The sequence below is a fragment of the Tenrec ecaudatus genome, chromosome 3 (genome assembly GCF_050624435.1).
Source record: "Tenrec ecaudatus isolate mTenEca1 chromosome 3, mTenEca1.hap1, whole genome shotgun sequence".
NCBI lineage: Eukaryota > Metazoa > Chordata > Mammalia > Afrosoricida > Tenrecidae > Tenrec > Tenrec ecaudatus.
The window spans coordinates 108,048,985-108,074,554 of record NC_134532.1 but is presented as its reverse complement, the minus strand read 5'-3'; the positions used below and the strand labels follow the sequence as shown (position 1 = coordinate 108,074,554).

Here is a 25,570-nt window from a genome sequence, read left to right as displayed (position 1 = left end):
TGGAGAAACATAATTTTCTAGAAAAGTGTTATATACAATCATATGGCATATACGATCTTACCATTGGGAAACATAACCAGGTCACTATGTTTCAGCTAAAATTTTAAAAGCAGCCCAGAACTAACACAGTGGCACCGATTAATATGCCCCTCTACTGGTGGCGTGGTGGTTACGCATTGGGCTGCTACCGCCCACAGTAGACATGATTGGCTATGAACCGAAAGATTGGTGGTTCAAGTCCACTCGGGGGAATCTCAGAAGAGAGTGCTGTCTGTCCACTGCAGGGAAATCGGCCCTTGAAAACCCGACAGAGGACAGTTGGATGTGACCCGCATGAGCTGGCATGAGTCAGAGTCAACTCTGTGACAGTGGGCGTCCTGTTTTTAAATGACCGGTTACAATCAATTGGATGAGAATCGTTTAAAGAACGACCACTGTCTTGAAAACAAAATCTGTATTAGAAAACTTTATTGTAAATGTTCACATGACACAGCCCTTCTTTTCTTGCGGCAGCAACAGGTCCACAGAAAGTGGTCAGGGGAGGAACTGACTCTCTCGGTGCTGTCAGAAACTACATTCACGGGATTTGAGAATTCCGTTTCGGACAAACTTTCAAACTCTGGGAGGAAAATTATTTTAAAAAATCATTCTAAATACAAAGCCCAGTGGTTCTTTAAGATATTTATATGACTAGGCCTTTTTGAGGCTGGATTTAGATCAGGAGAACGGTCATCCTGGAGGGCAATCCACTCTACTAGCCCATATAAAGACAACCACAAAAGACTCACAATATTATTTGTCAGACAATTCTTTCCATATGAAAACCACAGTATCACAGACAACGGTCCCGAATGTACCACACTGCTCCACCCAGCACGCGGCACTTCTGGAACCAGCGGCTCCCACCGCCGCGAAGACTCCATCTGCTTAGAGCCCTGACAACGGGAACCATGGGCTGGTGTGAAATGACACGACCACAGCAAGGGTCGTTCCCTCCCAACACAAAACACAGCACAGAACTGTCGGCAAGGCCAAAATCCACACCGCAGAACTTTGGTTTGTGAACGCTGTTGGGTCCGCGCTGGCCGGCTAACGGCCAGGTCAGCGCCTCAAACCCACCAGGCACTGTGGGCGAGGAAGAGGAGGCTGCAGCTCCGGTCAAGACTGACCTCAAAAACCTTCTCCAGGGTCGCCACGAGTCAGGGGCGGCACGATGGCAGTGGGTTTGTTTGGAGAACACAATTCCTTCGTCACGCAGTGTCTTCTGTACAGGAGCCCTCTCAGATGTACACCGCGATTCTCTGCTTTGCCTCCTCGTTTATAATTCGTTTTCATCCATTTCTGTAGGCAAAGTGCTATAGAGGGTTGACTGGGGGCCATTCTCAGGCACAGGCATCCGCAGAGGCCAGAGGTTTTCTTGTAAGAGGCATGTTGGAGACAGAGCAAATTGAGTCTCGAAAAATGTCAGCGACTCCCCGTCTTGCTTCTCGACCAGGCATTGGTAGTCGCCGAACCGGAGGATACACTTTGGGGGCAGTTTCACTTTATTCAGGTAGCCCAGCTCATGGTTGTCCACGATCAGGCTGGTCTTCTGACTCATGTTCTTAATCTCAAAGGAGAGAACGGAGCTATTGAAATCTCTGAACAGCTGCAGAGAAAACTGAATTCTGGAAACCTGCTTGTCTTGAAAGATATAGTGGCAGGTGCTGGAATGCCGGCCAAAGTTGACCACCTTGTGGGAGGGGAGTTTCTCCCGGTGGCAAAACCTGATGGCTTGAAACCTCCCTGTTTGCAAGTGGTCGGGATGGTAAAGCGTCATCTGGAGGCACGTGAGCGTCTCTTCGGTGTCAGCATCTTCGAAACTGGACATGGTGTGCACCGGAATGGGAGCAGCCTGTAACAAGAAAGCCACCAGTTAGTTCTCAGGCAGGCGATGGCGCTCGCCCACGCGCCGGCTGACATCTGGGTAAAAATCACCGGCGGCGGTGGCGGGTTATTGAGGCTGTGAGAAGACAATCGTGGCATACTTAGGAGGATCTAGCAGATCCGATGGCGGCGGACACGGGGCAGATAGGTGAAGCGTGGTAACAAGCTCCGAGGGCTATAAACAGGCAAGGGCTTGGAGACTCGCCCAAAGGCTGATGTGTCAAACCCAAAGGCACCTTGGAAGATAGGCCTGGCAAGGAGCTTCCTAAAGGGCCAGCCATGAAAACACCGTGGGGCGGTGCTACTGCGCACTCGGGGGCGCTGGGCATCAGGGTGGGACCTACAGCCAAGAACCGCATGGGAACTGGTGCCACACCAGTTGGCTACACAAGGCCGCAGATAAAGGGGACGGTGGTTTGGGAGGCTGTGACAGACGCACCACGCTGACTTGAGGGGGCGCATTCGCAATGACATAGTGAATGAGGGCTAGAAAATACTACTACCCAGGTGTTTTCAAAAGAAAACCAGGAGGAGAGCATTCCCTTTAGTTTGAAGGCCCGCCCAGATCATCCGAAGAAAAGAATAGACAGGTGATGAACTAGATTCTAATTAGATGCAGCCCAATGAAAGGAATTTTAAACATTATAAACAAATAACTATAAGGAGTATCCTGGTGTCCTCGTTTATAAAGGAACCCCGTGGTGCTGAAGGTTAGGCATCAGACTGCTAGCTGCAAGGTCAGCAGTTCAAATCCCCCACCTGCACCATAGGAGAAGGTTGAGCTTTCTCCTCAGCGCCTATCACAGAAACTCTAAACGAGCCTGCTCTGGGTCAGAATTCACCATGGGTCAGAATTCACCATGGCAGTGGGTTTTCATTTATCGCGCTTACGTTTCTATTAAGTAAATGACTAATGTCATACATGTGTTGCATGATCATTTTATTTTATAGTCATAAACCACAGACATTCAATTGTTTTGTATGCAAAATTAGCCAGGAGGAAATTCTAAGGATCAAAGCCTGCAACAGTCCTGGGAGAAATCATCTTGGCCCGTAGTTCCTAAGGGCTGCCTGGGCCGGGTGCAGTGAACCACTAGGAGCACAATCCACCTGCTGTAGCCCCTTCTGCTACCTTTAATAATCATCAGCGTCCTTAAAGTCTTATGCCAGGACAGGAGACCTAGTTCCCAAAGCATTGTGACTGTCTCTTAAGATATGGAAATTCCATTTTAAAACAAGTCTATTTAAAAAGATGTATATATGCTAAACCAAAAAAAATGTTTCCCCGCTCAGTAGAAAGTCTTCAAAACTGAAATGACCTGCCCCACACTAGCTCCTTGGGGCTTTCCTTAAAGAAAATTGTTTTCACAACCTGAGAACATTTCCTTACGTAGCACGCAGAGCTGTGTGCGCCCACGGGCATCTACACACCCACCTACTACACATAGAGAAGAAATTTGTTTTCTTACACTACAGAAACATACCGTGCTTACTGCTAGATATAGAGCTTGTCAAGGAAGGATGTCTCTAGAGATGTTCTCCCCATACTTCCACATTGGGCAGTCTTCAATGGCTGAGTACCCCTCCCCCCCCCCCCACATAAAATCACCACCATCAAGTGTACTCCGTTCAGAGATCCTACCTAACGTTCCCAAGGCTTTGTCAATTTCCCCACAGCAGACAAATTCATCTTCTTCTGGGGGTTTTAACCCATCACGGCTGGTGGGTTTGAACCACTGACCATGTGATTAGCAGGCCAACACATACACGACAATGCCACCAAAACCCCCCCCAAAACTAAACTCACCGCCATTGAGTAGCTGCTGATTCACATCAACGCTAAAGAGCAGGGTAGAGCTGCCTCCTGTGGATTGCTGAGACTCTACTTTATACAGGAGTGGAAAGCCCCATCTTTCTCCAAACGAGTGCCTGGTGGTGTCGAACTGCTGACTTTGTCGGACAGCACAACATGCCGCCACTACGCCTCCAGTGCCATCAGTGGTGATACATTACACGTTAGTTACAGGGATGCCGGCTGTCCCTGGATCCTTTCTTCCAGGGACCCTCACTTGCCTGTGCTGTATTTAGGATTGCGCACTGGCAGTCTCATGGAAGGCTGATATATAGTTTTATTGTCGGTGTGTGTCATGGATAGCAGATGTATCTATAATAAACAAGTTTGAAAAAAAACTGAGTTTTTCTTATCTTTTTGTGCTTTGCTGCCATTTATTTTAAAAATACAATCTTTTCTTTCTTTGTGTCTTGTCAATGTCAACAGTTAGAAAATAAACTCTCAAGGTATTCAATTACTCAACAAGTGACAAAGCTAAGCAAAAAAGTTTTTGAGCATTAAAAACAAAAAACCTCACGGCCTGCCATCAAGTCAATTCCGACTCGTGGCGACAGAACAGGGCAAGGTAGGACTACGCCTGTGGGCTTCCCAGCCTGTAGCGCTTGTTTTCTTCCTGGTTATTCTGTATTTTTAAATTATTAATCATTTTATTGCGGGCCCTTACAGATCTTATAGCAATCCACAAATCAATTGTATCAAGAACACTTGTCCATATGTTGCCGTCATCATTTTCTTCTTTAAAAAAAAATCATTTTATTGGGGGCTCATACAACTCTTGTCACAATCCATACATCTATCCATTGTGTCAAGCACATTTGCACATTTGTTGCCATCATCGTTCTCAAAATATTTGCTTTCCACTTGAGCCCTTGGTATCAGCTTCTCATTTTTAGCCCTTCCTCTCCACCCCACCTCCTCATGAACCCTTGATAATTTTTTTTAACAATTTATTGGGGCACATACAATTCTTATCACAGTTCATACATATACATACATCAATTGTATAAAGCACATCTGTACAGTCTTTGCCCTAATCATTTTTTTCTCCTCTTTTCTTTTTTTACATTTTATTAGGGACTCATACAACTCTTATCACCATCCATACATATACATACATCAATTGTATAAAGCACATCCATACATTCCCTGCCCCAATCATTCTCAAGGCATTTGCTCTCCACTTAAGCCCCTTGCATCAGGTCCTCTTTTTTTGGTCCCCTCCCTCCCCTTTCCCCCCTCCCTCATGTGCCCTTGGTAATTTATACATCGTTATTTTGTCATATCTTGCCCTATCCAAAGTCTCCCTTCCCCCCTTCTCTGCTGTCCCTCAAGGAATCCTTGATAATTTATGTTATTATTATTTTTTCATTTCTTACACTGTCTGACGTCTCCCTTCACCCACTTTTCTGTTGTCCATATCCCAGGGAGGGGGTTATATGTAGATCTTTGTAATCGGTTCCCCCTTTACACCCCACTTCTCTCAGCCATCCCGGTATCGCCACTCTCACCACTTGTTCTGAGGGGTTCATTTGTACTGGATTCCCTGTGTTTCCAGTTCCTATCTGTATCAGTGTACATCCTCTGGTCTAGCTGGATTTGTAAGGTAGAATTGGGATCATGATAGTGGGGGGCAGGAAGCATTAAAGAACTAGAGGAAAGTTGTATGTTGCTACACTGCACCCTGACTGGCTTGTCTCCTCCCCACAACCCTTCTGTAAGGGATGTCCAGTTGCCTGCAGATGAGCTTTGGGTCCCCACTCCGCACTCCCCCTCATTCACAATGAGCCATCATCATTTTCACACCATTTTCTTTCTACTTGAGCCCTTGGTATCAGCTCCTCTTTGTACCCCGTCCTCCTCCACCCTCCCCCTCTCATGAGCCCTCGCTCAATTGCATGTTAGTATCGGAGTAGAAAGTCTCATCTTCCTCCTGTGGGGCTCCTGGTGGCTTCAAGCTACTCACCTCACAGTTAGTGCATAACCACTCTCTAATTACAAATTCATTTTCAAATTTGATTTGGGGGAAGACAGCAAATTACTTTATATTGCAGCATCTTTAAGATCTCAGGTCAGGAAGGTAAGACTTTGAATCCAAATTGCTAGAATTTTAACATCTATACGCACTCTGATTTAAAGATGTCTTAATTATGAGACGACTTAATTAGCTGCTGGCAAGCATCTGTCAGTGGCCTCCGGTCGTCCGGTTCATGCTCAGACTCCGGGCAGGAAGAGTACCAAAAGGACACGAGAAAAGCCCTGTCTCTTCCACACAGAGACGGTCATTTGGGAGCTCCCACTTCTGCTTTTGCTTTTAGCTTAGTTTTATTTATCAGCTTTCAACTAAATCAGCTGCCCAAAGGGTCTTTTGGTGAGTACTCGCAGTCCCCAGAAAACCGAAACTCGCTGCCCTCAAGTCGATTCCAACTCAGAGAGACCCAATGGGCCAGAGTAGACTGTCTTGCGGGATCGATGTCAACTCACAGTGACCCCAGAGTTAGCATAGAACTGCCCCCTTTGATTTCCCAAGACTGTAACTGTTCATCCGAGTAGAAAACCCCATCTTTCTCCTGAGGAGTAGCAGGTGGTTTCGAAGTGTGGGCCTTCCGGATCTCATCACGACAGGTTACCACTGTAACTATACACCAGGGATACTTCTTACCGAAGGAGAAAGCCTTATCTTTCTCCTGCAGAGTGGCTGGTAGGTTTGAACTGCCGGCCGTGAACTTAGCAGCTCAGTGTATAACCTATGACTAAGCCACCACCCAGGACAGATGAATCTATTATAGCAGAAATCAAACAGGCATTCTGGTTATAATCAGTGCTTAATGAATGTGTTGGGATGAATTCTCAGGATCTGATGTATTTCTGGGCGAAACTACAGAGTCGAGGTCACAGTTTGCTGAGACCACTTCCAACCGTGGGTCTTGACAAGGTCAGCGCATGGAGGAGGGGCATTCAAAGAAGGCTCCACCAAGGAAGTCCCTCCCGTGAACCCTTTGAAATTATTGGCCTGATATCATTATTGATTAATTGTAGCTGCTCTCTGGTTCCTGATAATTTCGATCACTTCCCCTTTTAGGAAACAACTGATGTCAACTGAGGAATATTCCCCAGAAGTTGAGGTTACTCCCCTTCCGATGGCTTTGAAAGATCCATGCCCTGATTGTGTGCAAAGTGTATTGTATAATAAAACTAGAAACTGGAAGCCAGTAACCCCTCTTAAGGAATTTATGTTAGATCTTGAGCAGGATGAGCTATTGCAACCGAAATCCACGGAAATCCCAGAGGCTGGTTGGAAGCTTTTGCGCAAGACTCTAAAAAAGTTTATCATCCTCTTCCCACAGTCTTTCCCTTTCCTTATCTTGGTGACTGCATAGGGGGTAGAATATGGCATCCCCCTCCAGGAAAGAACCCGAAGACAATTGAGTTCCTGACCCTGATTTACATTATACGAGGGCTTATAAAAGAATGGCATATGAAAGGTTAACAAAAAAGGTGTATAAGTTCCTTTTAGTAGTTTAAGTTTTATGGAAAGGTTAGCAAGAGGAGGGCCTCCGTGGTGTTTGAAGTCCACTGAAGCAAAGCTACCTATTATGAGGCAACTTGAAGTTCACTGAAACAAAGCTACCCATTGTGAGGCAACTCATACCTTGGTACAGAAAGACTTTTGGGAGTTTCATTTATGGGAACTTAGTGGAAAAGAAAGAACAAGAAATGAAAGCCCTAGAGGAACAGCCTAAGGAAGAACAGAAAGAACAGCCAAAGCCTGTCAAGTAATTTTTATAATGCAATGTATTAATACTTTATTGATTTCATAGTTAGAACAATGCGTCCTAGTTGGATAAAGTGTGCTCAGTTATTGTTAGAAGGTTTATGTCTATCACCCTTGTGGTTGAGACAGTTTTAGTTTCAAGATGTACTAATTTTTAACCAAGAATAATGATGTGTATCTAATCAAGAGTAAAGATATGTGATTACATGACTTGTTATGGTTTTGTGGCCTGAGAATTTTCTGATGTATGACCTCAGGCCATAAGCTATAAGCCAAGAAAAAGAATATATAAGATGAAGCTTTGCATGAATAAAATTGGAAGTCAAAAAAGGAAAATGAGCTGATTCCAGGAACCCAAGTGGAAGGCAAATTTTGAGAATGATAAGGACAACAGATGCATAAGGGTGCTTTACTCAATTGATGTATGTATGGATTGTGATAAGAGTTGTATGAGCCCCAATAAAATGATTTATTTAAAAAAACTTGGAACAGTCACCTGCAACCTTTGAGTCGTGTGGTTTCTGTCTCCTACTCACCGACGCTGTAACCCACCTTGAAGGGCCCCTGGGCCTTGTTGCAGCTGGACCACATCAGCAGTTATAGCCTTCCCATAAACACTGGTAGAGCAGATTACTGTCAATATATTTGCCAGCCCTCCCTATCTGGTCTACGCTAACTCTCTCTGTCCCCTTAAAAAAAATGTTACTTGCGACTCCACTAAAAACTGTGAATGGAACTGATGTAGCCAGGTGCAGATGATCCAATAAACCCAGTAATCACAGACTTATGTGTCACTGCTTGCTAATTTGTAGTGTACACTTTTCCCATGAAAAACTTATGGAACTCGTCACTACAGATTTCTAAGTTGAATTGTGTACCCTCAGACATGGGCCAACTTTGGGGGACCATGTGCTGAGCTATGTCTCTCAGTGGTTTGGCAGTCGTGTAATGGTGCAATCATTCTGTGATCATAAGTGATGAACCCATCCATTAGCAAGGGTTTGGGGTGAGGGGGGAGCTGGCAGGGAGGGGAACAAATGAGGAGCTGATGCCAGGGGCTAAGGTAGGGAGCAGGTGTTTTGAGAATGATGAGGGCAATGAATGTACAAATGTGCTTTACACAATTGATGTCTGTATGGATTGTGATAAGAGTTGTATGAGCCCCTAATAAAATGATCTTTAAAAAAATAGAAAGAGCTTAGGGTGAGATGCAACACAGTTTCTCTTATCACCTTTTGCATTACGGGAATGAAAAAGAGAAAGAGCAAGAAGTGACTCACTATCAAGAAAGAAGAGGTAGGAGTGGAGCATATCCTTTGGACCCAGGAGCCCTGCACTGACAACCTCCTAGACCCAAGACTGATGCCAAGGCACATGGACACCTTCAAGGAATGCTGGGTCCCACGAGGTGGAAAGGAGACATGGACATTCCTCCAGAGTTACCGGAGAGAGAAAGCCTTTCCTTAGAGTCGGAACTCTGAATTCCAACCTCCCCATTCAGAACAATAAAAGAGTGGGGGAAATCAAAAGTGCATGGAAAAAATTAGGCCAATGGACTAATGAACCACACAAACATCAGCCTCCACAGCCCTGAGACCAGAAGCCCTAGATGGTGCCCAACTACCACCTTCTCTGAAAATAATCACATTAGAAGACCCCAGATAGAGTGGACAAAAAGATAGGGACCAAAACTCAACAGCATAAAACAACCAGAAAATGCTGGCTTAGTGGCTGGTAGAACCCCTAAGACCATGACTGTGTTAGTCTGGGTAGACTAGAGAAACAAATTCATAAACATGCATATGTGTATAAGGGAGAGGTTTATATACAAGAGAAATTGAACATTGAGATAACATCCCAGCCCAGTCCAGATCAAGTCCCTAATTCCGACATTAACCCACATATCTGACAGCAATCCATAAAATCTTCTTCAGACTCACGAAACACATGCAAAGATGCTGAATGCAGGATGATCACAGGCCAGTGGGTAGAAAGTCTTTGGATCCAGTGGTGTTGTAAGCATCTCAGCACTGGCAGGGGTCTCTACGTGGCTTCTCCAGCTTCAGAGATCTTGTCAGCTGCAATGTCTCTCAGGGAAGTCAGCAGAGAGAGAAGTGTCTCTCACCTCCAAGGAGGAAGTCCCAGATTTCCCAGAATTCTCAGCAGAAGGCCATGCCCACACAGAAGTTTCATTGGCTATCTCCAGATTGGCAACCTAGACTCCAAGCCTACACTGTTAATCCTTAAATTGACAGCAGATTAGGTGACTCCCACAATGACCCTTAACCATCCTTCAGGGCTGAATCCTGCTGACTCCTTGAATTTTCAGCCAAATAATAGATATGTCTATAAGGGGATGCTAACACTGAACAGGTAAGCATACCTTGGAATAATCAGCCATCTGCTATCAAAGAGCAGCATCTACCCAAGGACGGAGTTCAGAAGGCTAGGCAAGAAGGAGGAATGGAACCAGGAAACACAAGGAGGAAGTGGGATAGATAATGATGCTACATTGTGAGGATGGAAAACAATGATAGGAAACAAAATGTGTATGAATTGGAAAACTGATTTGCTCTGTGCATCAGTCTCATCCAATTCAGGATTTTAACAGTAAGCTCACGCTAAGCTCGTGCTTACTTTGCTTGTTAGGTTAAGCCGACACTGGATGTGTCCTACTTGGAAGCAGACGCTTTGAAAACCAGCACATGGCTCGGCCATCTGTCTCGTCTCTGTCACAACATTCCAAACCCCAAATTAAACTCACTGCCATCACGTCGGTTCCAACGCATAGGGACCCTACAGGACTGAGTAGAACTTAGACTCCCAAGGTGGTGAATCTTTCTGGGAGCAGAAAGTCCCCTCCTTCTCCCTCTGGCAGGTTTGAATGGCTGCCCTTGGAGTTAGCAGCCACAACATTAGCAATCTCTAAAAGGAACTCTGCCTGGGTCCCAGGGGAAAAGGCTGAAATCAGACTACAAAAACATGTGACAGGGCATTTTCCGTTGCACCACAATTGAGCCTGAGCTGAGAAACCCATCCACCTAACTTTGGGAGCTATGAAACAATAGTAGGCCTGGACACTATCACCACTATATAAACGAGGGAGCTGAATCTCACAGGGTTTAAAGAACTCGTCATAAATACTAGTCATAAAACTAGTTTAAAGAACTTGGGTCATAAACCGTGTTCCAAAGACAGGAATAAAACCGAAATCGAACACCCTAGGAATACTCTTAACCACTACAATCAGTGCTTCCTTGGCTCACAAACTATAAGGTACATAGTTGATAAAAAGGGGGGCAGAGTGGTGTGTGTGCGCTAGAACCAGCAAGACCTCCAACCCAGACTCCAGGTCGGGAGGAAAAGTAGCCCTCGGTGCTGCCTTGTCATTGTCACGAGAGGGCCAGGCTCTGGAGCACCAATCTATGTAGAACACTCTTAACTCCAAAGCCTCGGTGTATGAACACTACCATGGACTCTACTCACTAGCAATATGGCAGGTTGTTTTGCCAATCCAAAATGGAATAAACTCTGACCTCTGATCTGAAGGAACAGATAAACTAATCTGTCTGTTAATCCCCCAAACCACAGGTCCGTCAACAAAGTGGTTTGAATCCCTGACATTTGGAGTGGTCAGACACAAATCCCCGCCACACACACACACACACACACACACACACACACACACACACACAGAAACACAAATAAAAGACGCAAGCAGTTAAAGTTCATGAGTTATTTTAAGTTCCTGGTGTGTAGGTAATCAAAAAGACCTCTTTGAATCTCTTAGACATAAAATATCAAAGAAACAGGAAAACAACAACAACAACAGTGGTAACAGTGTTTGTCTCCAGAGTGGAAAACGGAAGCTCCGGGGTCAGGAAGGAGCCTAACTTTTCACTGTCCATAGTGTGCCTTTGAAATTTTTTGCCACGTGCACTTAATATAAAAAAACAAAACTCTGCTTGTGTGGTGGATTATGCATGGGGGCTGCTAACCACAAGGTCAGCAGTTCAAATTCACCAGCTGTTCCATGGGGGAACAGCTTCTATTCCCATAAAGACTGACAATCTCAGAAACCCAAAAGGGTCCTTTTACTCTGCCCTAAAATGTCAATATGATTCAAAATCTACTTGAAATATGTTCAGTAAAAGGTCACAAACTACCTAATTTTGAGGGGTTCAGACAAAGCCAGAGGTTAACTAAACATCCCTTACTGGTACACTGACTAGCTGGCATCCAAAATTGTAAAACATTGTGAAAGTATCTGACATATAGTGAGATCTATAAACTGAGGAACTGCAATGGATGAATATACAAAGATGTTCAAAAAAAACCAAACCAAAACATTGCTGCCAGAAACTATTACCAAGAGCAAAACAGAGAAGGTATTGTTGTGTCAGAAAAGTCTAACAGACCCACAGACCAAACCCAACCCATAGTCGTCTAGTCAATTACGGCTCACAGTGAGCCCGTAGATTGGAAAAGAACTGCACCTGTGGGTTTCTGAAGCCCTAAATCTTTACAGGAACACAAAGCCTCACCTCTCTCCCTAGGAGTGTCAGATGGGCTTGAACGCCTGGGCTTTCAGTTACTGGCCCAGTGACTACCCACTATGCCACCAGGGCACTTTTTTACACCCTGTATGTCAAGAGGTTTATACTTACCTGGGAATTTTAGATCTAGAAAGGGAGGAGTCAGATTTAGTGGGATGACTCCAGCTTCTCTCCTGGGGAAGACTCACTGTCATTGCGGCAATTCTGACACAGGCGACTGTACAGGGCAGGGTAGAACTTGTGAGGATTTCCAAGACTGTAACTCTTACAGGAAAGAAAGTCTCATCTTTCTCCCAAAGAGTAGCTGGTGGGTTTGAATAGTTGACCTCAAGGTTAGCAACCCAACTCATAATCACTCTGCCACCAGAGCTCCTCTCAAAGAGCTGAATGGGTATGCATACAGGTGGTGTGTGTGTGTGTGTGTGTATGTGTGTGTACAGTCACCCATTGCTTTATCCCTTCGCTATACTCTGTCAAAGTCCAGCAAAAACAATGAAGAGCTATATGGCCCACTCTTTCAGAAGGGTATGCAGTGCTAAAGTGCCATGAACACAAAACCAAAGAGAGACTACTTCTGCCAAAGGCAGCCAGGTGGCCAAGCCGTTAAACAGAAAATGTGGTGCCCTGGGCAATGATGCATGTCAGCAAAGTCTAGCATGCTTCGGGAAAGAAAAGGTTTTCGTGTTTTATTAAAGAAAACAAAAGCAGTGTTGATGGTTTCTGCTCAGTAATGCATTACGGAAGATCCACCCCCACAGGCATCACCCAACTGATTGTTTTAAAGGCAGAAAGTTTTCATTTTTTATGGAAAGATTTCCCACAACTTAGCCCCGACAAACATCAAATACTGAACCAACAAGAGCAGAAGAGAAACTTGGAAGGTCAGCAAAGGAAAGTTCTGTCTCCAGTCCCGTTTCCCCTACATCCCGTTGCGAGGCATCACGGTCGTGGTCACTGTTGGCCAGCAGAGCTGTTTGGCAGAATCAATTCTCGCAACAGGCATGAGCCGAGTCCAGTCGTGCAAACCAGCAACAGCAGGAGGAAAATCTAAGAGCAACGGTTTCTTCCCGCCCTGAGTGGGTACCACCTCCTGGCCGGAACAAAGACTGCGGACAGGACATCCGCTGAGGTTCATGGTGGAGTCAAGATTTGAGAAAGAGGCTTTGGGAAATTCCACATTTTAATCTGAAAGCTGGGAAAGTCCCCGAACAGAGTTTTACCTCGCATCTAATGAACCAGACTGAAGTAAAGAAGGCAGGCTGGAGCACAGGCGTCCGATGCAGAGGCTGGGCGCCCCAGAAAGCCCGGAAGCCCCCCACCCCAGGCTGCGATAGGGTGTCAGTGGGATGGCGGCAGGAGGGCTCGTTTGCAATTGCTCTGTGAGCTATACATCATAAATTTGTTCTTAATTGGTGGGGTGGAGGGGAAGGCGGGGGAATTAACAATTTTACTAAGGTTAAACTAAGTTCAAAGAAAACACGCATAACCCACTTCCTGCAGTTCCTTTTTTTTTTTTTTTGCATCTGTAAATAGTCATACATTGTCTCACGTTGGGATCCTGCTCAGCATAGCTTTCTCAGCCGTTCTTTAATAACAGCGTGAGCTTCTTCTGCAGGGCAAGGCGAGCCACCAAGAGCAGCGGGCGGACACTTTCGGTACCGCACCCAGAAAGCGCCTTCAGGAGAGAAACAGGCCGGCGTCTCCAAAAGGCCCCGCAGGTAGCTCGGAGCTGGGGAGTCCGGTGGACTTGGCCCCGGGACCGTCGCTTTCCGGACTCGGTTGGCGGCAAACTCGGGCGACCCAGATGGGGGAGGAAGGGGAAGGGGGGAGGGCAGAGGGACGGTTTGGGCGCACCGCTGGATGTCCACAAGGGACCAGGCGGCAGCTCCTCCTGGAGAGCCTAAATGGGCCTGGAACCTAACCTACCCTCTCCTAACCGGGCTAACCTACCCTCTCCTAACCGGAATAACCTGCCCTCTCCTGACCGGGCTAACCTACCCTCTCCTAACCGGGCTGACCTACCCTCTCCTAACCGGAATAACCTGCCCTCTCCTAACAGGGCTACTACCCTCTCTTGACCAGGCTGTTCAGCAGAATGCACACATACTCACAAAAGGAGCCGGTCTGCGGGAAGAAGTTGTGAACACAGCGGGTGAGAACCCTTCGAAAAGCCCAATCAAGCCGGTTTCCCGGGAGGGAGGCGGGTGCCTGGCTGACAGTGCAGCGCGCCGTCGGCCGACTGCAGGCTATATTCCCGCCGAGCCGGGGGGCCCTCCCAGGCTCCGCCCAGCCCAGCCCTCTGGGCGCGTGACTTGCCCGCGGACACCCTTTCAGAGGAAGAGTCCCTTGTTCGCCGTGCAGTTGCAGCCTTCAGCCAGTTTGCAGCGAAGCGACTTAGGAGCTGCGTCTCCCCCAAACAGGGGGCACCTCTGGAGAGGACGCAACTTGCCAACTCTAGATTTTGAAAATAAGGGAACAAAATCACTTTCTCATTTAAAAGCTATCTCCATCCCCCACTCCGCCTTTGCAGATCTTGGTGCAGGGGACGGGCAGTGGAGGCACTGAACTAAGGGCTACCTGATTTCCAAGTGTGTCCTGTCAACCCGATGTGGGTTGTTTTTCGTGCCCTGGAATCGGTCCTCACTCATCGCGACCCAGTGTACAACAGAAGGAAGCCCGGGCCGGCCCTGCACGGGCCTCACCCTGTTGGTTATGTCTGAGACCTTATCGCAGCCACTGGATCCGCCCATCTCCTGGAGGGGCCTTCCTTTGTGTGCTGACCCTCTTCCAAGTCTGAAGAACTTCGCCAGGGTCTGGCCTCCCCTGATGACACGTCCCAAGTACATGAGACGGAGTCTCACCATGCTGCCTCCTAACGGCATTCTGTCCTTACTTCTCTTCCCAGAACAGCTTGTTTGCCCTTCTGGCAGTCCGCTGCGCTTTCAATATTAGTCCCCAACACCATGATTCAAATGCGTCCGCTTTCCTTATTCATTATCCCACTTTCAGACGACTATGAAGTGACTGGAAAAGGTCTTGGCTTTGGCCAGGTGCACGTTAGTCTTTGAAATGACATCCTTGGTCTTCAAGACTTTTAAAGAGATCTTGTGCGATCTATTAACCCGAAATCACAGGTCATTTGGTTTCTTGACTGCTGCTTCCACGGTCACTGATTGTGCATCCAAGCAAGAAGAAATCTTTGACAACTTCACTCTTCTCTCCATTGATCGTGATGTTAGCTGATCATCCAGTTACGAAGACACGTTGTTGCCGACTTCACAAAGACTGGAATCCATGCGAACAAAGCAAGTGCTTCAAACCATTCCTGCCTTCATCGTGGTTTTCGTTATTTCATTCAATCCTGACAGTCCCGAGGACAAATCCCCCTGACAGATTAGTAAATTGAGTCCCAGAGAATGCCAAAATGACCAGCCAATAAGAGCAGAGGCAGGGTTTATGGACTCCAGAGCTTCAACTCAGCTTGCTACCCAGGCAGGGCACTCTTGTCTTACAGCAGAGCAGTGCAGCCCCTTGCATTTCTGTCCCCCGCCTCCCCCACTGTTCCCCCCACCCCCACCCCCAAGGGTGTGCACAGCAAAGATCTGCAATTCCGAAAGTAAAGACTAGTTTCTTCTTATGCGGTGAAACGGAAACACAAAACCTCCCGGGAGTTCTTTATAGATCAAAGTCAATTAAAGGAACCTCTTTTTTGCTTCAAAGGGTTGGGATGAGCTAAGGGCGAAGGGAGACCACTAGGTGGAACCAAGGGTTTGCACTGAAACGCTAACCCCAAGGTTGGTGCTTTGAACACAACCGCCGCATCTTGGAAGAGAGGCCCAGAGATCTGCTTCTGTACAGAAGACCCTTTGGAGCAGTTCTGCTGGGCACATGGGGAGGCCCCCTCAGTCAGAGTGCACCCGACAAAGACCACGAGGGTGGTGGGAAACCGAAGACAATCGTTACCCTGTAGAATGTGGAAGCCAGACTCTGAACCAGAGGAAAAAAGATTGAGAAATGTGGACTGACACAGATTGGGGTGAGAGAGCAAACTGACCTATTTCACTGTTGGGGGGACCCCCCACTGATGCTGGTAAATGGAGAAATAAAGCCACTTATTTGTCTAAACTGTATCTTTGACCTCAAGATGGTTTCTTGGTTGCAGTAAATTTCCCGGGCAATAAAACGATAGGAGTCCCATCTGCTTTCCTCCATCATCAAGAGGCGCTACCCGAGGGCTGACTTTTTGAACTCTCATAGATACTTATAAACAGGAGTGGTAGTCCCAGAGAAGGAGAGATCCACCTATGGGTGAGACCAATTCCTGTAAAGACTACAAGCTTTAGTAAATCATCAACATTTATGACTTTTTTGCTGGAAGAGAGACAGCCAGAGTATCATCTTCCGGCTAGGAACATTAGAGCAGGTAGTTGATAAGGCACACAGTTTAATTTTACCAATAAACTCATATAATAAAATGATTTGATCAGAAATGGAGTCTCTGGTCCATAATCTTTCAAATTGAATCAAGTGAAATATGTGAAGTGCTTTATAAATGGCAAAGGCCAAACTAAACCGGGGTGTTATTAATAGTACTAATGAAAAAAGTATCACAATGGTTAAAATTTAGGGTAATGTAGATTATATCTTCTCTTAAAATGACTATGTGGCTGACTCTTGTTATTGCTGGATGCCACCAAGTCAGTTCTGACTCATAGTGACCCCACGTGACAGAATTTCCCCACAGTGTTTTCTTGGCTGTTGGAATTGATGGATGGCAGTAGAAGTATATTGCTGGGTTTTTCTCCTTCCGAGCCTCTGATCGGGTTCAAAACACTACCTTTCCAGTAATAGCAGCCACGTGTCGAAACTCTCTGCCACCAGGACTCTTCCTTTAGTTACTAGATGGCCTAAAATGAGACTTTGAATAAGTCTTCAATTCTGATTCAGAACGTAATCTCAGTAATGGTTTTCCCTCTTCCTCTGGCAACTGGTTAAAAATACTGGACTTCACAAACTGAAAATGACTTGTAGATGTTGACAGTTAGCCATGCACACCTGAGACGGTTATGTTCCTTACAGCCTTGAGCAGGAGGAAGAGTTGCCGGGTTGCCTGCTGCTGCTTATTCTCATCATCAGACTTTCCACAGCCTTGACTTCCTCATCACAGTGAAACCTGACCAAGGGCCAGGCAGTGTACCCATTTCTCTACAGAATTCCAATTTGTCAAGTTTTATGAAGATGTCCAGAGGAAAAATTTAAAAGAAACTATTGTAACTTGTTAATGTCTAAATTAGGCAAAGTAAATCATAACAGACACTTGATGAATAAACTCAGTATGAAAGCATCAAAACACTTATTTTTAAGTGAAGACATTGTTTAAGATTAACTACAGAGTTTATTATTTTTCATTCAAGGTAGAGGTTTTAAAAGTAGAGCAATAGTGTCTTGTTTTTGTGCTTATAATTATCTCTGCATATCTATATAGATAAGATAGGAGGGATGAAGAATCCTGAGGAGAAAACAATGGGACCCACGGTTCTGAGTGGGACACAGGAGAGGGGGAGGCGAGGTGGGGGGAAAGGAAGTGGGTGTCAACAAACCCAGGGACAAGGGAACAACAAGTGATCTAAAATTGATGGCGGAGAGGGCATAGGATGCCTGGTGGGCTCTAATCAATGGCAATGTAGCCAAGAGGAATTACTGAAACCCAAATAAAGGCTGAGCATGATAGTGGGAAAAGAGGAAAGTAAAAGGAAATAGGAGAAAGAACTAGGAGGCAAATGACATTTATAGAGGTCTAAATACAGTCATGTACATATGTAAATATATTTATGTATAATGACAGGGAAATAGATCTATGTACATACAGTTATATGTTAAGTATTAAGGTAGCAGAGGAACATTGGTTCTCTACTCAAGTACTCCCTCAATAGAAGAGCACTTTGTTCTAATAACCTGGCATTTTGTGATGCTCACCTTCCATGACACAATTACTGAAGACAAAATGAGTGAATAAGCAAATGTGGTGAAGAAAGCTGATAGTGCCCAGTTATCAAAAGATATAGCATCTGGGGTCTTAAAGGCTTGAAGAGAAACAAATGGCTGTCTAATTGAGAAGCAACAAAACCCACACAGAAGAAGCGTACCAGCCTGTGTGATCATGAGGTGTGGATGGGATCAGGTTTTGGGCATCAAAGACACAAAACAAAAAATCATATTGATGTGAATGAGGGAAAGGGTGGAGTGGAGATCTAAAGCCGATCTGTAGACAATTGGAAATCCCCTTACAGAAGGGTCACAAGGAAGAGACGAGCCAGTCAGGGTGCAAGACAGCATGAAGAAGACATACAGATTTCCTCTAGTTCTTTAATGCTTCCTTCCTCCCACTATCATGACCCCAATTCTACCTTACAAATCCAGCTAGACCAGAGCATGTACACTGGTACAGATAAGAGCTTGAAACACAGGGAACCCAGGACAGATAAAGACCTCAGGATATCATTGTTGAGGTCCACTTCGCAGGTCTCTTTCTTGAAAACAAAGAGAATTTGGAGTTTGCTTCTATGGTGGTTGTGTAACCTCAAGTGTAGTGATACCAAGAAGGTAAGGGGAAGGTAGTGTGAGAAAAGGGGAACTGATCACAAGTATCTACATATCACCCTTTCCCAGGGTGATGGACAACAGAAAAGTGGGTGAAGGGACAGCAGTCGGTGTAAGACATGAAAAAAATGATAAATTATCACGGTTTCACGAGGGAGGGAGGGTGGGAAAGGGGAAATAATTGCTGATACCAAGGACTCAACTAGAAAGAAAATGTTTTTAAAATGATGATGGCAACATATACACAAATGTGCTTGATACAATGGATGGATGTCTGGATTGTGATAAGAGATGTAAGAGCCCCCAATAAAATGATTAAAAAATAAATAAAAGAGCAATAATAAGGTTTTGGAAAAAATAAGAATAAGCATCATTCTTTTAAAAAATTAAATTTCTTTACTGTCACAGGATGTAGCAAAACTCCAATTACACAATGAGGTAGGCATTACAGGAAGAGCTTTTTTATCAAGATCCTCACCTCAAGATCTAAAAATATGCACATTTTCAACAATAAAACTTCTATGAGAGCACTTCAGCGAAGTTCACAGTTGTAAGGCTTCTAACATGTTGCCCTCACAAATTTGCGGGTGGGAACATGCTGGCTGGAGAGCATTGTTGAGGTCCACTTCACAGGTCTCTTTTGTGAAAACAAAGGGAATTTGGAGTGTGCTTCTATGGTGGTTGTGTAATCTCAAGAAACCTCTGATTCTGCCAACTTCTTTCTTTCTGAAGTGGCCCAACAGCATGCCAACTTTCTCTTGCACCCAGATCGGCTCATGATCGTCAAACCTTTTTAAAGGAAAACTGTGCTGAAGTTCTTTTCTTGTAAATTTAAAGAAACCTGCGGGGTTACACGAAACAAGCGAATGACTCTTAAGAAGGTGTAAGGAGTTTGGGGCTACCAATTTAGGTAGAGAGCAAAAAGAACCAGTCAGAGAAGCGAACACCCTGGAAAAGGGCCTAGGATTTCTTGCTAAAGCAAAACAAAAGAAAAAGTTAGACATGTGTTATTGATGCCAAAAAAGGGAGGGGGATTAACTGTTTGAATGATCAGTTCTTAATCATTTCCTATAAAGAGTGTTGGTATCACTGTTGGATAAGTATTGGACTGTGAATCACCAGGTCAGAAGTTCACACTCACCAGCTCCACCTGGAGAGAAAGATGAGGCTTTCTGCTTTTTAATGATTTCCCTCACACCGTTGTGGAGTCCATTCTGACGCATAGAAACCCTCTAGGGCAGCGGTTCTCAATCATCCTAATACAGCGACCCTATAATACAGTTCCTCATGTTGTGGTGACCCCCAACCATAAAATTATTTCCGCTGCTACTTCATCACTGTCATTTTGTGACTGCTATGAATCAGGGGACCCCTTTGAAAGGGTCGTTTGACCCCAAAGGGGTCTCTACTCACAGGTTGAGAATCACTGCTTTAGGGCGTGACAGAACTGCTCCTGTGGGTTTCTGAAACTAGCTCTCTCTCTCTCTCTCTCTCTCTCTCTCTCTCTCTCTCTCTCTCTCTCTCTCTCTCTTTCTAAACTAACTCTTTAGAGGAGTACAACGCCTCTTCTTTCAAGCCTCTGAAACCCTATATAGAGTTGTTTTCAATCAGAATCTACAAGACATGGCAGGGGGGGGTGATTTAGGGAATAACTCCATGACCATTCCAAAGAAAGACGATCCAACAGAAAATGCAAGTTATCAAACAATAATATTAATACACACATGTGAGATTTTGCTGAGGATGATTTAAAATGGTTGCAGCAGAACATCAACAATGCTAGAAATTCAAGCTGAATTCAGAAGAGGACATGCAAGGAGGAATATCGTTGTGGACTTCACATGGATCTTGGATGAAAGTCAAGACTACCAGAAAGATGTTTTCTTGTGTTTCATTGACTGTGCAGAGGCATTTAATTGTGTGGATTATAAGAAGTTACAGATAACATTGCAAATAGAAATCCCAGAGCACTAATGGCCCTCATGAGGAACCTATATAGAGACAAAGGGGCAATTGTTCAAACAGAGCCAGGTGACGCTGCATGATTTAAAAGCAGAGAAGGTGGTGTCAGAGTTGTCTGTTCACCGCACCTGTTTAATGTATTTGCTGAGCAAATAACCTGAGAAAATGAACTGGATGAAGAAAAATTCAGCATTCGCCTTGGAGGAAGACTCGTGAACAACTTTCAATCTGCAGACGACAACAACCTGGCTAGCTAAAAGCCCAGACAACTTGAAGTACTTATTAATTAAAGTCAAGGAGAGGCAGGGCAAAGTACAGAATAAAACATCTACAATTTATGAGAAAACATGCTTATAAATGTGTGAGCTATCTGCAAGAAAACCAAAAAAACTGGTTAAATTCTAAGAATAACTAGAGGAGGGACATGTTTTTCATTATGTGTATTTTTTAACGGTTGCAATTTTTATCATTTGCTATATATCAGTTACACACACACAGAGGGATTTTTTTAGCCTGTGTAAACCACATTAAGGAATCAACCGCCCCCCCCCGCCTGACAAGGGGGTTTTTTTGTCTGACTTAATGCTTCGATGTCTCCTGATTTTTTCATATGTTAAAGGCTTGAGACAATATTTAGGCTCTCAAGAAAATGATAAGATGGTCAGGATAAAACTGGAGCCTGGAGAAGCAAGACATGTTAGCATTTGTTTTCCCTTTGACCCATTTTTAACTTGTACTCATTTTCATTATTTTCTGCTTTCTTTTAGACTGAGTTTTCTGTGTTTTACTTTGTTGTGGCTGTTGAGTTTTGTGATATGATTTGCTTTATCTGAAATACAGGATAGATGAATGTAAGACAATTATTGGAGCCAATTGAAATATTCAGCAAAATAGGGTACTTGATCAAAAAAGTCACTTGGATTTATTTAAACTAACAAAAAACACAAAAAAGGAATTCAGGAAAACAATACCACTTGTAATAGCCATGCAAAAGGCAAAATACTCAGAAATAAATGTAATCAGAGATACAGAAGACCTATACAAAGAAAACTACAATGCACCACAACAAGAAACCAAAATCAATCTACTGGACAGACGACAGGAACAGACAAATCACCCCAGAAGTCATCTTGGCTGCAAACAGACATCTGAGAAATAGCGGTGATTATGAGCCATTGTTGCTGTTGGAAGGTGCCATCGAGTCAGTTCCGATGCGGACCAACGCTATGCCCAATAGAGCAGAACACCACACGGTCCTGCGCCATCTTCACAGTTGTTCCAACGCCGTAGCCCCCACTGCCGCAGCCACTGTGGCGATCCGTTCCCTTTCGTGCCTTCCTCTTTCTCACTGTCCCTCTACTTTACCAAGTATTATGTCCTTCTCCAGGGACTGGTCTCTCCTGACAGCATGGCTAAAGCATGAAGGATGAAATCTCACTATCCTTGCCATGAAGGAGCACTCAGGCCATCTGTCTTCCAGCACAGATCAGTTTGTCCTTTCAGTAGTCCATGATATTTTCAATAGTTTCCTCTAACACCACCATTCAAATGCATCAATTCTTCTTTAATCCTCCTTATTCAATGTCCAACTTTCACATGCATATGATAAAATGGAGAATACCATGGCTTGAGTCAGGCGCTGCTGAGTCCTCAAAGTAACATCCTTGCTTTTTCAATACTCTAAAGTGATCTTGTGCAGCAGATTTACCTAATATGGTACATCTTTTTATCTCCCGACTGCTGCTTCCATGAGTGTCAATTGTGGATCCAAGCAAAGCAAAACCCTTGATGACCCCAGCTTTTTCTCAGTTTATCACGGTGTAACTTCTTGGTTCGATCGCGAGGATTTGGGGCTTTTTACATTGAGTTACAATCCATACTGATGGCTGCAACCCTAGATCTCCATCAGCAAGTGCTTCAAGTCCTCCTCACTTTCAGCAAGCAAGGTTGTGTCCTCTGCAGATTGCAGGTTGTTCACAAGCCTTCCTCCATTCCTGGTACCACATTCTTCTTCATATAATTCGGCTTCTCTGAGGATTTGCTCAGCATGTAGACTAAATGAGTCTGCTGGCAGGTCACAACCATTAGGATGACGCAAATCCAAACAGTAAGGAGCTCACTCCAATATTAACAGTAAATGGCAAAACCCAGAAAATCGTAGATTCCGGGGAGCGTGTGGGGAGCCTGACACCTTTCTGCCCAGCTGGTGGTAAAATGGTGCCGCCGTTGTGGACGATGATGCTTCCTTTAAAGGTGAGGACAGAAATATCACGTGATCCAGTAATCCCATCACATTGTCGTATCCTAGAGAAATAAGGACCGTGAAACAAGCAGATATATGTGCCCCTATGTTCGTTGCAGCACAATTCACAACAGCAAAAAGATGGAAACAGCCCGAAGACTCATTCACGGATAAACTATGGAACATCCATGCAGTAGACTACTGCACAACATTAAAGAATCGCATGGGATCTGCTAAACACCTCATAACAGGGACGAACCTCGAGCACATTATTCTAAGTGAAATTGATTGGTCATGAAGGACAAATACTGTATGCGACTACTATTACAAAAACCTAAGAAAATGCTTATCCACACTCAAAGAAGCGTTCCTTGACGGTTCCCAAGGAAGGAGGGAAAAGGGCAAATCGCTAACAAGAGGGTGGCCACGTACTGCCTTGGGTGAAGGGGAAAGCCACATCTGCTAAGAAGAGTGATCAAGGCAGAGGGAGACTCTGAGAGGAGTGCAAGAGTAAAGGCAAACTCTATCAATACTCAATCCTGCAATCACAGCAAGATGCGAGTGGATGCATACACATGCAGGCTGAACAAGGGTGGGAAGGAGACTGGACTAATTAGTGAGGAGATCCTCACTGATACAGGTTTAACAGAGGCTATTTCTCCAGATCCCTGCACCCAAACTCAAACCAAACTCACTGCTATTGAGTCAGTTCCAATTCACAGCCACCTATAGGATGGAGCATAACTGTCCCTGTGAGTTTCTGAGACTGTAACTCTTTATGGGAGTAGAAAGTTTCATATTTCTCCCTAGGATTGGCTGGTAGTTTTGAACTGCTGACCTCACAGTTACCAATCCAATATATAACCATCCATAAATACAGTAGAGCATGCAGGTGGCTAAGCTATGAAATTTTCTTAGCCAGATCCAAACACCTTGAGGGAATGAGTCACTAGATCTAGGGGCTCAGGACTATAGTCTTGAGGGACTGAGGTCAATTGACATAACATCGTCCACAAAAACAATGATCTATATCTTATTTTGCTGAGTAGGATATAGACAATCTAGGGTCACAATTGTTTGTGGGTGGCCATCCAAGGTGCAACTATTGGTCTCTTTCCAGATTTACAAAGTAAAACCAAGCCAAACACTGTCATTGACTCTATTCCCACCCATAATGACCCTATAGGACAGAGCAGAACTGGCCCTGTGGTTTCAGAGACTGTAGCCCTTTATGGGGTAGAAAGACCTGTCTTTCTCCTCGGAGGCAGCTGATGGTTTCAAACTGTGGTCCTTGCGATGGCAGCTCAATGTGGACCCACTTCGCCACCAGGGCTCCCACCACCACATTAGGGTGAGTTAATTAAATGTTTAACTCAATATAAAGCTAATTTTAAAGTTGCTAATTTTGAATAACCCACAAATGCTATAAATATCCAATGGCCCTTGTCCAAAAAGGTTCTCCACCTCTGGCCTCGAGGTTGAGGCCAGATTCAGAAGAGGATGTCAGACAAGGGACAGTACTGTTGACACCTGAAGGATCTTGGCTGAAAGCAGAGAACACCAGAAAAATGTTTGCTTTTGTTTATGTCACTATGCAAAATCATTGAACTGTGTGGATCGGTAAAAATTGTGGATAACCTTGAGAAGAGGAGGAATTCAAGAATGCTGCGGCTTCATTATGTACATGCAGAACCTATACATAAACCACTGTTCAAACAAGACAAGGGGCTACTGAGTGGCTTAAAATCAGGAAAGGTGTGCATCAGTATTCTCTCTTTTCACCATACTTATTTAATGCATATCTAGATCACTGTGTTAGTCCTAGAGAAACAAATTTCATAGACACTTAGATGTGTATAAGAAGAAGCTTTCTGTAAAGAGTAATGGCATATTAAGAAAACATCCCCGATCAAGTCCGTAAGTCCAATATTAGCCCATATGTGGATGCCAGTCTATAATTTCCCCTTCAGACTCACACAACACATGCAATGATGCCAACTGCAAGAAGGTCACAAGCCAGTGGGTGGAAGGTCTTGCGGATTCAGTGCTGGTGGAAGCATCTCAGCGCTGGCATGGGTCTCCACTTGGCTCCTCCAGTTCCAGGGCTCTGTTTCCGTCAGCGTAGCTCCATGTGTCTTGTCAACTGGAATATCTCAGAGGGAAACAAAGCAGAGAGTGTGTGTCTGTCTTACCTCCAGAGAGGAAGACCAGAGCTCCTAGAATCCCCAGGAAAAGGCCATGTCCAAACAGAGGCCTCATTGGCTGTGACCTGATTGACAGCCAAGACTCCACCCCTTCGCAAGTTGAGAGATTATGTAACTGCCACAATAATCTTAGAAGCTAAACTGCATGAAGGAGAATGTGCATCAGGATTGGAGGAAGGCTTATTAACCATCTATGACATGCAGATGACACAGCCTTGCTTGCTGAGAGTGAGGACTTGAAGCACTTGCTGATGAAGAGCAAGGATTTCAGCCTTCAGTGTGGATTAAAACTCAATAAAAAGGGCAAGATATGACAAAATAATAACTTATAAGGGGGAGTGGGAAGGGAGGGGGGAAATGAGGACCTGATGCCAGGGGCTTAAGTGGAGAGCAAATGCTTTGAGAATGATGAGGGCAATGAATGTACAGATGTGATTTACACAATTGATGTATGTA

The 25,570-nt window shown here is 44.8% G+C and overlaps 1 protein-coding gene and 1 long non-coding RNA gene across 4 annotated transcripts; one reads left to right on the top strand and one right to left on the bottom strand.

The window, feature by feature from the left end:
* Positions 1-477: 477 nt before the first annotated feature.
* TIFA (TRAF interacting protein with forkhead associated domain) lies at positions 478-14,383 on the bottom strand. Of its 3 annotated transcripts, XM_075543913.1 has the most exons (3): positions 14,218-14,383; positions 3,734-4,090; positions 478-1,894 (listed from the first exon to the last, which is right to left on the bottom strand). In XM_075543913.1, the coding sequence occupies exons 2-3, from the start codon at positions 3,737-3,739 to the stop codon at positions 1,319-1,321; spliced, it is 582 nt and encodes a 193-aa protein (XP_075400028.1). In that variant the 5' UTR covers positions 3,740-4,090; positions 14,218-14,383; the 3' UTR covers positions 478-1,318. The 3 variants fall into 3 exon arrangements, with proteins under 3 accessions (XP_075400028.1, XP_075400030.1, XP_075400029.1); XM_075543915.1 differs by lacking the exon at positions 3,734-4,090 and having other exon boundaries at positions 14,214-14,383; XM_075543914.1 differs by lacking the exon at positions 3,734-4,090.
* Positions 13,259-16,535, top strand: LOC142442698 (uncharacterized). The gene is made up of 3 exons (XR_012783458.1): positions 13,259-13,485; positions 13,722-13,824; positions 14,189-16,535. It is a non-coding gene; the product is annotated as an uncharacterized LOC142442698 (long non-coding RNA).
* Positions 16,536-25,570: the final 9,035 nt, after the last annotated feature.